This window comes from Dipteris shenzhenensis, chromosome 17, assembly GCF_047967505.1.
Source record: "Dipteris shenzhenensis isolate YYH24624 ecotype China chromosome 17, Dip_SZ_1.0, whole genome shotgun sequence".
Lineage (NCBI taxonomy): Eukaryota > Viridiplantae > Streptophyta > Polypodiopsida > Gleicheniales > Dipteridaceae > Dipteris > Dipteris shenzhenensis.
The window spans coordinates 48,504,780-48,517,929 of record NC_141612.1 but is presented as its reverse complement, the minus strand read 5'-3'; the positions used below and the strand labels follow the sequence as shown (position 1 = coordinate 48,517,929).

The 13,150-nt window shown below is 41.0% G+C and overlaps 1 protein-coding gene across 1 annotated transcript; it reads left to right on the top strand.

The window, feature by feature from the left end:
• The first annotated feature begins 12,170 nt into the window (after positions 1-12,170).
• Positions 12,171-12,884, top strand: LOC147892217 (uncharacterized). The gene is made up of 2 exons (XM_087387859.1): positions 12,171-12,269; positions 12,412-12,884. Exons 1-2 carry the CDS (start codon positions 12,204-12,206, stop codon positions 12,727-12,729), a joined length of 384 nt encoding a protein of 127 aa, XP_087243985.1. The 5' UTR covers positions 12,171-12,203; the 3' UTR covers positions 12,730-12,884.
• Positions 12,885-13,150: the final 266 nt, after the last annotated feature.

Here is a 13,150-nt window from a genome sequence, read left to right as displayed (position 1 = left end):
AAACATCTAACACAAGTCCGAGAGCTAGACTTGCTCTTGGAATTCCCCCTTGAACATGACCTGTTTCTACCAATTGATCTACCTCTGGAGTGCATATCAAGGCTGTATTTCAGCACATCAGGGCATTTCAACCCATCATGCTGTAACATGACACTATCATGGTCATACATCCGGTATATACGAGTATAGAGCTCATATGCATGGCAGTCTACACCCTGTACACCATCCTGTACCTGCAAGTAGACTAACTTCAAGAGTGATGACTGAATGATAGAGCATGCTTGCTCATCCATGTCATCCCAATCACTCTGTTTAATGCTATTAGGCTTGACACCTTTGCATTGAATGGGCTTATGCTGCCTCTTCTGCACTAACACATCATAAATCTGCTCTTTCCAATACTAAAAGTTTGATCCATCCAACCTCTCAATATCAAAGAGGGCACTACCAACTGTAGATGCCATATCTGTGGCACAATAGCTCACAACCAAAGAGCAGTATAGTGCAATAGGCAACCCAAATGACCAAAAATATAGTGTTGTCCAGACCAATCAGGTCTCCAAATAAATTGGCCGATCCAATGCTCAAAAGCACTCAGCCATAAAGAGGCATAAACAATAATATATGCAGCCCAGTAACCTGCCAATGCCTGGCAATCCAAGTAAGAAATGCACTAAACCAAATGAGCAATGCCTACCCAACCAATGGCAATAGGAGCCCAGCTCAACTATCTATAAACATCAGTGCGGCATCCACCAATGCAAATCCATAATGGATCGAAATGGCATTTACCGCATCACCAATGCATCATCTCAAGTGTGCAATCCTTTGGCAACAAAATCAAGCATTCACCACTTGCCAAATGTGCCAAAGTGACTTGCCAAAATGCCAATAATGCCCTTGGACTGAAGTGAGATCCCAATCACTTTGTAATGTATTGTTGTGCAAGAGAAATCACATCCACTTTGGGCAAGATAACACGTTGTCCTTGTCTTTGAACAATGATATCTTTTCACCGAAAGATCGGATGCCAAAGCTATAAACAGCAAAGTTGTAGCTGGTAGAAAGATCTACAACTTGTCAGTTGACTTCAAGAGCCAAATCCTTGTGGATTCTCAGATATTCTCACCTAAAAAACATCTTCTTGCACATTGGTCACAAATAGACAGTAGACTGCAACTTTTTGTGGTTTTGTAGAGGCTGTAAATCCTGTAGCTTATACAGGATCAACTTGCTTCCAAAAGAAAAGTTGTAGTATGTTTTGTGAACTACAACTTTCCAGTTCGGCACAAAGTGCAATTCTGCACTAGGAAAGAGATCTTCAGTCCTGAAAATGACTATTTTGTCATAAAAATAGCAACAGCAGCAATTGTAATGTCTTGACCAATGGCAAACACAATGCCATAAAATCAGCCCCAAATACGGTAACAAATCAGCCCCAAAATGCTGACAAACTAGCCCTGAAATAGCTCCAAAAAATGCTAATCTGACATGATCTCAATACATGATCTCAATACATCACCGTACCACCGTATGTATTTAACATAAGCAAATAACCATGTATCTAACGAACTGTCAATGCATCTCAACCAGGCATGTACCACTGTCAAAGCATGTGTCACCAGTCGACAAAAGTATCTACAATGGCCTCTGATAAGAGAACTCCTAACCTGAGTCTCTGTTAGCCTACTGTCACTCGGGGAGACCTACACCTGTCCTCGAGCCAAGCCAAGACCAACTGAAAGAAACTGATGTTGTCTAATGCCCAGCACGGACAAGATGTAGCCAAATTATGTCCAACAGGACCCAAATGCACAGGAAAACACGAGCTAACAAAGCTCAACTGCAACCGAAAGAGGTTGCATAGTGCACAAGCACATATCCCACACAATGTCCACAAGGTGTACTTTTTCGAGTGAGATTCTCGTCTCTCTCGCCCTCACGTCAAACCCACATCAATACAGTTGTTGAAGACAATTAGAACTTGTCTTATTCTTTCAAAGGCTTTGCCTTAATCGATGTGACCTCCCCTTGCCTCGCATTTTCTCGGTCACCATGAGTCTGCCCGAGTGCAGCAATTTATCTCCTGATTTCTCCAACCTTGCCTCCTGCCTGTCTGGTTCCGATCGGAACCTTCGGCCTTACCTGCAAGCTCTCTAGATGTCGCTTGCTTACCTATAAGTAGTTGCAGGGTGATGCTCCATGGTAAACCTACTGATTCGAGACTCTTGGCTGGACATGTCATAAGAAGTGCTGTAAGCTTCACCGACCTCACCCTATGTACGAGGCTCTGATACTAGTTGAGGGGGAAGAGGGAGCACTAAGGCAGGGATAATAGACACCGTATATGGTGGAGCAAAAGCTACTCCAGCTTATTCCTCTATCATATATATATGAGTATACATGGGCACTGTACAAGTGGGTGGGCACACTGCCCTTTACCCCAACAATCTCTAGGATGAAGAAGGAAAAAGAGTATTCACATGGAGATTACTAGAAACCGTGGCTAGGAGGAAAGCTTTGGCAAAGCCCTCTATGTTTGAAGGAACGTATCATATATGTGCAAAAGTAGCATAGTGTCAATGAGATATCCCAAATGGAAAAGCAAGCAAAAGAAGAAGAAAGGAGCTAAAAAAGATCCCGTAAATGTTTAGTGATCTAATGATACCGAACTAAACCTAACAAAGGTATGTGGGTAGGTGTAGTATTGGTTGCACCTAGAGGTTCAGACACAAATCTCTTTGGCAAAATTATGTCGTGGCATTAAGAAATGTCCTTGCTAGTCAAAGTCTTTGAGTACATCTTTGAGTATAGCACAATTACATAAAAATTAGATAGAAAGTACTATCTTTGACATGTCTCAGATATGGATGCCAAAATAGATGAGCGATTTAATGTTGCCCATCCCCAAAGACAAATACAATGTTAGAATAATCAAAAGCATTATCCCATATTAATCCTTGAATACTAGTCACAACACATTCAAGAAAGGCAACAAATAGAAAAAATCCCAAAACATCTAGAATAATTCAAGAATTTTTTCAAAGAGAAAATACAAGTAATGAATAAATTCTAGGATGCTTGGCAACAACTATTACAGGAGGAGCAAGGTCAAAAGAACAAGCTTACTTCACATGTTAAAAAACAAGAAGTGAAGTACAAGGCTTGAGAGAAGAGATCCTTAAACTCAAGCAATGCTAGAGCATGACATTAGACCCTATCTAAGATCAATTATAAAAAAGGAATGCCAAGACTACAGTCTACTCAACACAAGGCTTGAAGAACTTCAAAAAAATTGGAGCAACTAGCCAAACAATAAGTTTCATTGGTAAGTAATTCCTAATGATGATCCCAAAATCTTTGAAAGAAATCAAAGAAAAGATAGGAAAACAATGGCACTTAGTAAAACTCCATTTGGAGGCCCAACCACGAATAACCACATGGTTTCACAAACATGGAATAGTGAATAAAACTAAGGACATGGATCTTTCAAATCCTATAACTCAATAAGTCCACATACATCGACACATGCACAAGCACAAATAAGCTTGCATGCATATAGACATAGTAGATGCACAAACAAAACCTCATTGAGTATGTAAGGGCACAAAAATATTAAGGCAATAAATTCTACAATGAAGGCGTAGTCCTTAGGTGCATAGATGATCCAATTGAAATATTCGCTTTAGGTAGCACAAGGCACCCAACAACGCACTTCTGCAATACATAGGTGAACATGAGAAGTTGCTAGCACCATAATAAGGAGAGAGAGAGAGAGAGAGAGAGAGAGAGGAAATTCCTTACCACATGCTCAACATAGGGAAAGAAAAAAAGATCTATTAATTTTTACATAAGACCTCACGAGTCTATGCGACATAGTACCAACACCTAAAATTGACTTACTACATCTGGATAGCTAAAGAAATGTCTTACCACATGCTCAATGCAGAGAGAGAATTTCCTTACCACAAATTTGCAATAGCCTTCCATCCTACCATGATTTCCGTCATGCATGCCCTCTTTCCATCATGCATGCCCTCTTTCTTTATCCCGCCCTCATGCTATAGTCCAATTTCCCTCATGCAGTCACTTATTTCCATCATTCATGCAATCCCTTATTTCTCACGAATGCTTAAGGTATTGAAAATTTGACTTAAACATGCATGCAAGGGAAAGGAGAAAGGAAAGAAGGAAGGATGGGAGAATGGAAGGAGGAGGGAGAATGGAAGGAGAAGGGGGAATGGATTAAGGAGAAGGGAGATGTGAAGGGGAAAGGGAAGGGGAAGGGGATTTCCATCATGCATGCTCTCTTTCTTTATCCCACCCTCATGTTGCAGACCAATTTCCCTCATGCAATCACTTATTTCTATCATTCATGCAATCCCTTATTTCCTCATGAATGCTTATGGCATTGAAAATTTGACTTAAACATGCATGTAAGGGAAAGGAGAAAGGAAAGAGAAGGGAGGATGGGAGAATGGAAGGAGGGAAACGGAAGGAGAAGAGCAAATGGATTAAGGAGAAGGGAGATGAGAAGGAAAAAGGGAAGGGGAAGGGGAAAAATCTGTCGAAGTGCATCTATAGACGCAGCAAATAGCGCATCTATAGGTGCGACTACACTATTTTATCTAACGGTTGGCTGTTAGAGCATTCTAACAGACACTTTTTGACAAAAAGTTGAAAACATCAGACAAAGAACAAAAGTACCAAAAACATCCTTTCCCTGCATACAACAAAGGATGAATCTGAAGAGAACAACTTCCAGAGAAGACCAATTGACAAGAGACTTACCTTGAATGGAGGTATGGAAGCTTCTTGTCTTTCTTCAAAGCTTCCTCTCCTTCTTCTCTTGTGGCTTCCTTCTTCACCCACTTCCCTTGTATGCTTGGGGATGAGTGTATATGCCTGGAGATGTGCGTGTGGGTTCCTAGAGATGAGTGTGGGTGCCTGGAGCTGTGTGTGTATGCTTGGAGACCTGTGTATTGAAAGGAAAGCAAGTGTAGTGGAGTGAGGAAATGTAGTTTAAAAACCAATCCGTGTGTCTAAAAGCGTGTCTAACAGTGCATCTACACTGTGTATTAGACGCATCTAAAGATGTGTTCCGCAGTACAAATGCACCTATAGACGTGCTTTTAGATGTGCTACAGAGTTTTCTCATTAAATACTCAAGGAAGAACACATTTTTTGGGTTGTTTATCCATAGGATGTCTTCATCTTCAACAAGTACCTCCAGTGAGGATGAATCCCTCCGTATCCACCATCAAAAAATATGGTTGGAGCAAAAAATCAAATGTATGTGTGATCGATGTCGGGGAAACATGTATTGTGCACGTAGAATTACACTCAATCACATCTCAAAGTATGGAGAATGGGATGCAACTGAATCCCGAGTAAGTGTTAAAACATTGAGGTTGATTGAGATACCTATGGGTGTTCATGTGTTTGATATATGATCCTTTTTTAATTTGATACAGGATGCAGTGCCACACCCGCATATGTTGCCCTATGCTCGTCACATGAGGAGCCAAATGTTGGTGATATGAGGTGGGATCTTCATGAGGGACCATTATGGATGCATGGAGTGATGGTGATAGTAGCCCATTACCTCATGAGCCTGTGGGGAGGAGGAAGTGTTTGATGATATGGTGCGGGATTTATTTGTCCATAGTCCTTAAGTAGGGATGATAGCATAGAGCAGGATGATCTTTTTACTACAGCACTGACACCACTATTTGAGGGGTGCACATTCTTTGTTCTATGTGCCTCCCTTAAGTTATTAAACTTGGAGACCATCTATGGATAGAGCAATGCAAGTTTGAATGCATTACTCAAGTAAGCTTTAAAGTCTATTTTTGCAAACATGGTGAATTATGCCAGTGGGTCAATTACTAGAATACTTTTTCTCATTTATAATCTTCACGTGCAGGCTATTGTGTAAAATGCTTCCAAGGGAGAATAAATTACCGACCTCAAGAGATATGGCAAGGCAACATGTGACCTCTTTTATAGGATTGGATTACAAGCACATCCATGCGTGCGTCAATGATTGCGTCTATTTCGTGCACCACATAAGGAGGTAAGAGAGTGTCCTACTTGTGGAGAGGCAAGATATATAGTAGATCTCAAAACTTTGGATGTGCCTTGTAAGGTTCCGTAACATTTTCCCATAATCCCTTGCATCCAACATATGTTCAAGTGCAAATCCATTACAGAGCTCATGTCATGGTATTCCTCCCATCGATCAACTGATGGCAAGTGGAGAACTCCCGCAGACACTCTTGCGTGGAAGCATATTGAAGACACATGGCCAAGCTTCAAGGAAGAACCTAGGAACTTGAGACTTGGATTGGGTATGGATGATGTGAACCCAGGAACTTGAGACTTGGATTGGGTATGGATGATGTGAACCCATTTGGTCTCAAAAGCACCTCTTATAGCGTATGGCCATTGATATTGGTGAATTATAATCTTCCACCCTCTATGGTGATTAAGAAAGGACATGTTATGTTATCCCTTCTAATTCCAGGGAAACATAAAGTCAAAAATCCTGATGTTTATATCTGGAGCCTTTGATTAATCAGTTGGAGGTACTTTGGAGAGGTATCGAGGTGCATGATGTGAGCAGGCCTCCCTTGTTACGAGACTTCAACTGCAAAGCAGTTTTAATGTGGATGATGCATGACTTCCCAAGCTATGGCGAGTGTTCAAGTAAGAATTGAACTTTTAATTATGAGTAGGCAATCGATGTGGCACCCTAAACCCACCTTGCTTATGCAATTGTGTCTACTGTTTAGGTCTTACTACGTCGGGTTACCATGCATGTCCTGTTTGTGGTCCTTCACTAGTTGCTTCACAGGCAGACACATTGAATAAGGTCATCTATGAGAATCACCATCGATTTATCCCACCTGATCATCCTAGATATGTTGCCCCTTGGAAAGAAGTCCCCGCACAGTCCCTCAATAGTCACTCACTACTGCAGGAGATGGATGAGAATTTGGGACTATTCCATGACTCCTCCACCACTTGGCATGAGCTGGTAAGGGTTTATAACTACTATTGTGTGCTATATTGAATGGAAATAAAGATCGCATGCTAACACCATCTTTTGTTTAGATACTCCATCTTTTATCGACTACCATATTGGTCCCACCTCAAAATCAATCACCTACTTGATCCCATGCATATCTTCAAGAATGTAGTGTCTACCATTTGGGAACATTTGAATGGGACACGAGATTCCGTAGGCATAAGGGAGGATCTCACACCACAGGGAGGATGCATGATGCTGGGCCACAAGAGAGGCCAAATGGGCGTGTCTTTTTATCCTGTGTACCATGGAGGTTATCAAAGTTAGAGATGGTGGCGGTGAAGGGAACTCCCATTGGATGCATGAGGTGCTTGAAGGGGGCCTTCACAAAGAGCAAGAAAAGAGGTGTAGAGCAATTATATGGCTTGAAATCTCATGATTGGGACAAGATGCTCCAAGTAAGTATGACTTGGCATAATCTCTTTTTCCTTCCAAATTTGTGAGTGTAGAAGCAACTAGTCAACTATCACTCATTTGTTCAGTTCATACTACCTACTAGTATTTCGCGTAGTGCATTGAAGGATGTGAAGGATTGTATTTATAAGATGGGGGAGCTTGTGAGGTACTTTATACTATACAAAAGGTGAAGCGTATCAATGCTCTATGCAAGGTTTTCATATTGCTAATATGGTGCACTTTTTTATTTCTAGGTATGTGAGCTCAAAGGAAATAGATCCCACCATGCTTGAGGATGCTCGAGTTATGTTAATGGAGGTGGTTTGTTTAGTGGAGGAGACCTTTCCACATTCTATTCCCATAAGCCAACTATATCTCATAGTGCATTTGGTGGATGAGATTGCTATATGCGGCATTGTACATGCATGATGGTTGTTCTTTCTCGAGTGCTTCATGAAGACCTTGAAGGGTTTCGTGAGGCAAAATGTAAGGCTCGAAGGTAGCATGGCCGAGGGTTGGTTGGTACAAGAGTTATGACTTGTATATATTTTTGAGTTTCTTGTTGATGTGGATAGTGCTCTCCCATGACTATGGAGAGATAATGAAGACCTAAGGATGACCTTTATTGTGTCTCAAGGGAAAGGATGGAGCAAAGTAATGGACACGAAGTTGCTTAATAATATCAACCTATATTGCATGCTTAATAGTGATGTGATGAAAAGATGGGTGACAAGATATGAGGATGCAAAGGCAAGAAGACAAGGAAAAAGGGCCCTCTTTCGTACACACCACGAATCTTGTGTGCCATACCCTTAGCATCTAAGCGCACTTTCAAAGGATACCACCCAAAGGCGAGCATAAGGCCACTGTTGTTTGGCTGCATGGTCTTGGGGATGTTGGTGCGAGGTACCTATACCTTTTTTCCTCGATTGGCTACTTGACAAAATGGAGAGAGTAGAGAGAGATGAGGGGATGCATATCACAATGGAAGAATGGGAGTATGCTAGAGAATGCATGCAAAAGGTTGGTGTATAGAATGTTATGCATAAGTTAGGAGCTTTCAACAATTTAGATCGCTTATTTAATTGATTTTCTCTTAGTGTAGCGTACTATGTTCAATGCTATATGGTGTGAGGGCAAGCATTTTCAGACAACGGATTGATGATAAGAGAAACACATAAGATTGCAGTGTCATTGTGCTAGCTTTGAGGGAGCCAATGGAGCCATGGATGATTATTGTGGCATAATCCAAGATATTATTAAGCATGACTTTCGATGGTTCTTTGTGTATGTTTTGGATGTTGTGGTTTAAGGACGTGGTGGAAAGAGGCTCTAATGCAACAATCAAATGCCATGCAAGTGGATTTGTAATTATTGACTCCATAAAGTTTTGACAAAGTAAGGACACACTAGTACTACCACAACAATGTGAATAGGTACTGTATACATATATAAAAATACTCACTTTTTAATATTTGATACCTTCGATGCAAGGAAAATAACGTGATTACATTTGTGTTTGAATTAGGTTGTCTATCAACCAATGGTGGATAATAATAGGTGGTGGCATGTCATAACTATTACCTCGAGGGGTGCACTACTAAAGAAACCCTCTGTATCACGTGCGCTCAAAGGGTATTAAAAAAGCCCCTCAACTAAAATTTCTCCTACAATAAAAATACTCCTCTTTACTTATGAACTAAGTGAGTTCTTTCAAAAATTGAATTAGAAAACCCCTCATGTTATTGTAATTCTGTTAAAATTTTCCAAAAAGTTTGATTAAAATATCCCTCCTTGTGAATGCACGTGGTACACTAAATTTTTTAGGTGAACCCTCGAGCCTATTACGCCATGTTTCAAAGTGATGTATAGTACATTTACTGATATGGAGTGTATGGTTGATGATCATGGCCATGGAGGTGATGACGATTGTGATACAAGAGAGGAGGATGATCATGTGATAGGAAATACAGATATTCAAGACATTACCCATGAGAACGAGCTTGCCATTGGTGATGCTAATTTCGATGAGCATAGTAGCACAAGTAGTGGGTCGAATGTATTTGTAGATCTCAACATTGGTTTGGATATTCAAGTAGATAGTTTGGCAAGGGTGATCTCATTGAGGATGAGATTGAACTGTAGCCCATCATTGGTATTGGCAAAACTATTTTATATATTGTCTCATTCTCCTCACCTCACTTAATTTTTGTATATGTGGGTTTGCCAAAAAGCATTAATATTTTTATTAAAATTATGTGCTTTGGTAATCATGGGCAATGTTTGGAAACTTTAGGTCATCTCAGATGTAAACTTGGAATGAGCTCACTCTTGGTGCCACCATGATAGTCAAAAGCTGTCTCTCTCCACACATGGTTAGATCCTCTTCTACCTTAATCTCTCCATTGCAGGTGACTCTCTGATACCTCTTCTTAGTTCCAACATTCATCCATTACTAGCCCGAAATTCATTGCATCCTCTTAGTCATCAAAATTCTACCAACCTCTTCTGCCTTGACACAAGTGCTCTTCTCTCTTGGCCATTTAAACATTGAGCTTCTCTTTTTATTTTAAATATTGAATTCTCTTTCTATTTTAAAACATTTACACATACACACAAAAGCTTGGAGGGTCTAGGTCTCGAGACTTCTCCAACTCCACTCCCATTCTAAACCGCCCCATTAAAATCGAAGTGAAGGGATTAATGCCAACTTTTGCTCACAATTCTTTGCAGACAATAATACCAACTTCCTGGAAGGAACTGAAGAAAATGTATGCAGGTAGTTAATGAATTTGCAGCATTATGAGACTCAAAGATCAATTCAGAAAAGACCACAACATTATGGCTTGATAGGGATGATTCCTCCGAGTGGGCATCTTCTTTTCAGTTTAGATGGATCCCAAAGGCCAGCTGATAAGATATCTTGGATGCCCTTTGGGAGTGGGCACAAGCCTCAAGGACAAATTCAAGTGGACATTTCACAAGATAAAGGATAAGTTGTTGCTGGTAGATTTATAGTGGCAAAGCATGTACTTGAATCCTTGATGGTATATCTATTATCAGTTTTTCCCTTCTCTAAATCAAATCTGAAGAAAGTGGACAGATGCATATGCAACTTTGTTTGGGAAGGCAGATGGCATGCAATCAAGTGGGATGTTTTGACTACCCGTAGAGAGGCTGGTGGCTTAGGACTTACTAGTATGACTGTGAAGAATGAGAACCTATGTGCTAAGTGGCTGCTACAGATTGGGAGCATCTAGCCATGGGCTAGAATAGCCAGGCACTTTATCTGTTTAAATTCACCTAAAGGCATAAATACACCTTGGCAGGATGTAGTGTTCTCAAAATTTCAGATTAAAACCCCTCAGTTTGAAATGCTAAACAGGCTGGTCTAGATCTGGAAAACCAAGACCAAAGAATGCTCATGGGGTGGTCTCAGAGCTCTTCATGTGGTGATGCCTCATTGGGTAGGTCACTATGGCTTACTGATTGGGCATTTCTATGTGGTCCTCCTATGTTAAAAAGCCATCCGAGGCTGGTTGCCAGAATCTTTAGAAAAGGTCTATGGGTATTCAGACAAGTGTGGGATTCGGGGGGGGAAAAATGGGAGGAGATTACCACAATAAGGCAAAGATAAATAACCTTACATCCTCTGAGATTGAGTTAATATAGACAGTCCTAAGTAGGTTGAAGGACAGTTGGCCCACTACTCATCTCTACATTCATGATGAGGGGCTTAGAGGTCTCCTATGGAGATCATGTAAACCGCTCTCAAAGGTTAGCTTAAAAGAGCTCAAGGACTTGGATTCGGGACTAGTGGCATGTCAAGCCAAAGATAAATGGGAATTCCATGCCCTATTTGATACAGTTACTGTGTGGTCAGCTAGGCTAAGAAGGATGTGGAAGGCTACCCCATTGTTTAGCCTCAATCTCATGCTATGGAGGGTTCTGATTGGCAAGCTCCTAGTCAGAGAAAGAATTGTTCAGAGAAGTATGGAAACAAATCAGCAGAAGTCTGAGTGCAGCCGAGATTCATATCAAGATAAAGTGGAAGATGGCCCTGCTGGGAGATGCTGGCAGACTAAACATGATAGCCTTTATATGTGCTCGCAACTGATTAGAGCTATCATCCTGGCTAACATCTAGAAGTATCGCAACGATTTAGTCTTTCAAAGAACCCGAGTTGGGAGACAAATTGCACCTGAGGTGATCCAAGACATTCAAAGGGCTTTGTAGCATTTTGGTCACAAGAATGAAGCTATGAAAAGCTTAAGCTCTATTTGGTTGTAAATGCCTTTGTGCCTGCTTATGCCTGTCTGAAGGCAGCGGGTTTCTTTACTTTGTAGAGTTCCTTTTTCTTTACATAATAAAATTTTGGTTTGTTCTTGCGAAAAAAAAAAAAAAAAACGGAGTGAAGGGATTAATTCTAATACTTCCTTTATAGCTTAATTTGCGGGCTCATAGACCTTTCTGTTGACATCCACAAAAGAAACGTTGAGGACGTTTTTCTTGCTTGTACGTTAATCTTTGTGTCACTCGCTTTGTGCGGCCATTGCATCGTCACGCAAGAACACCAGTAATACACTTCAATTGCACGCCACATTCTTTCCTGCTAGGTATCTGCCAGGATGATTTCGGTTCGTGAAGCGCTTCTTCAACCTATTTTGAGGACGGTAGCCTTGAAAGTTGCGGGCTGAGGCTAAGTTGTGCTGCCAAGATGATCTCCGTTCGTGCGGCTCTTCTCCTCTCTATTCTGGGCATTGTAGCCTTGAAAGTTGACGGAGTAAGCTTTCCATTGCTGCTCCTCAAACATGAGCACTTCTTTCGTTTGGTGAATCTCTCTAGTGTACAGACTCTCATATGCGTAGGTTCCCGTCTGCAAGTTTGAATCAGCTGTACTCGTGCTAACGTGTTCTTTCCTGCAGGACGGCTATTTCTCTGCTTCCTGTAACTACATCTATCTAACCTCGGCAGTGCTGACGGCGAGCTGCTTACAACAGGATGGCCAATTGAAAACGTCGTCGATAGACCTGAACGAACGCATAGCGAACATTGATGGGGAGCTGGAGTTCGTTACTGACGGCAGTTATGGAGCTTTCCGAGCAACATGTGACACTTTGAGCTTAAGCGCAGCGGTACTATACGCTTTCTGCTGGACTAACAGCGGCTCTCAGGTTCAAACCAGCATCGATCTCGACTCTTATATTCAAAACAATGACGGGCAATTGGAATGGATATACTGATTTCGGAGCGTGTCCATCGTTTTGCAGTTTCGTTTCCATTTCGTCATCACATCTGCTACCGTAATCTTTGTATACATGACTTGGCGGGTAGACTTGAACTGTCTTTTATTGCAAAAAGTTTGGTCGCCCGTTATCTCTACCCGTTCATCCATGTGACCTTGCTTTACCTGTTACCTTATCCAGTAAATACTATTAGCTTAAGTGAAGCATAATTGCTGATTAAATTTTAGATTGACTTAATTTATGGTCCCTTCCCTTACATCTCCTTATCTCAGTCTCATTAAGATTCTTATCTCCTTACATCTCCTTATCTCTGTCTCATTAAGATTCTCATTCTTATAAACTAGTCTCGTGTATTCCTTTGCCCTTCTATATTTTTAATGGACTTCAAGCTGAACTAATGCAATTGAAAAAAAGTCTT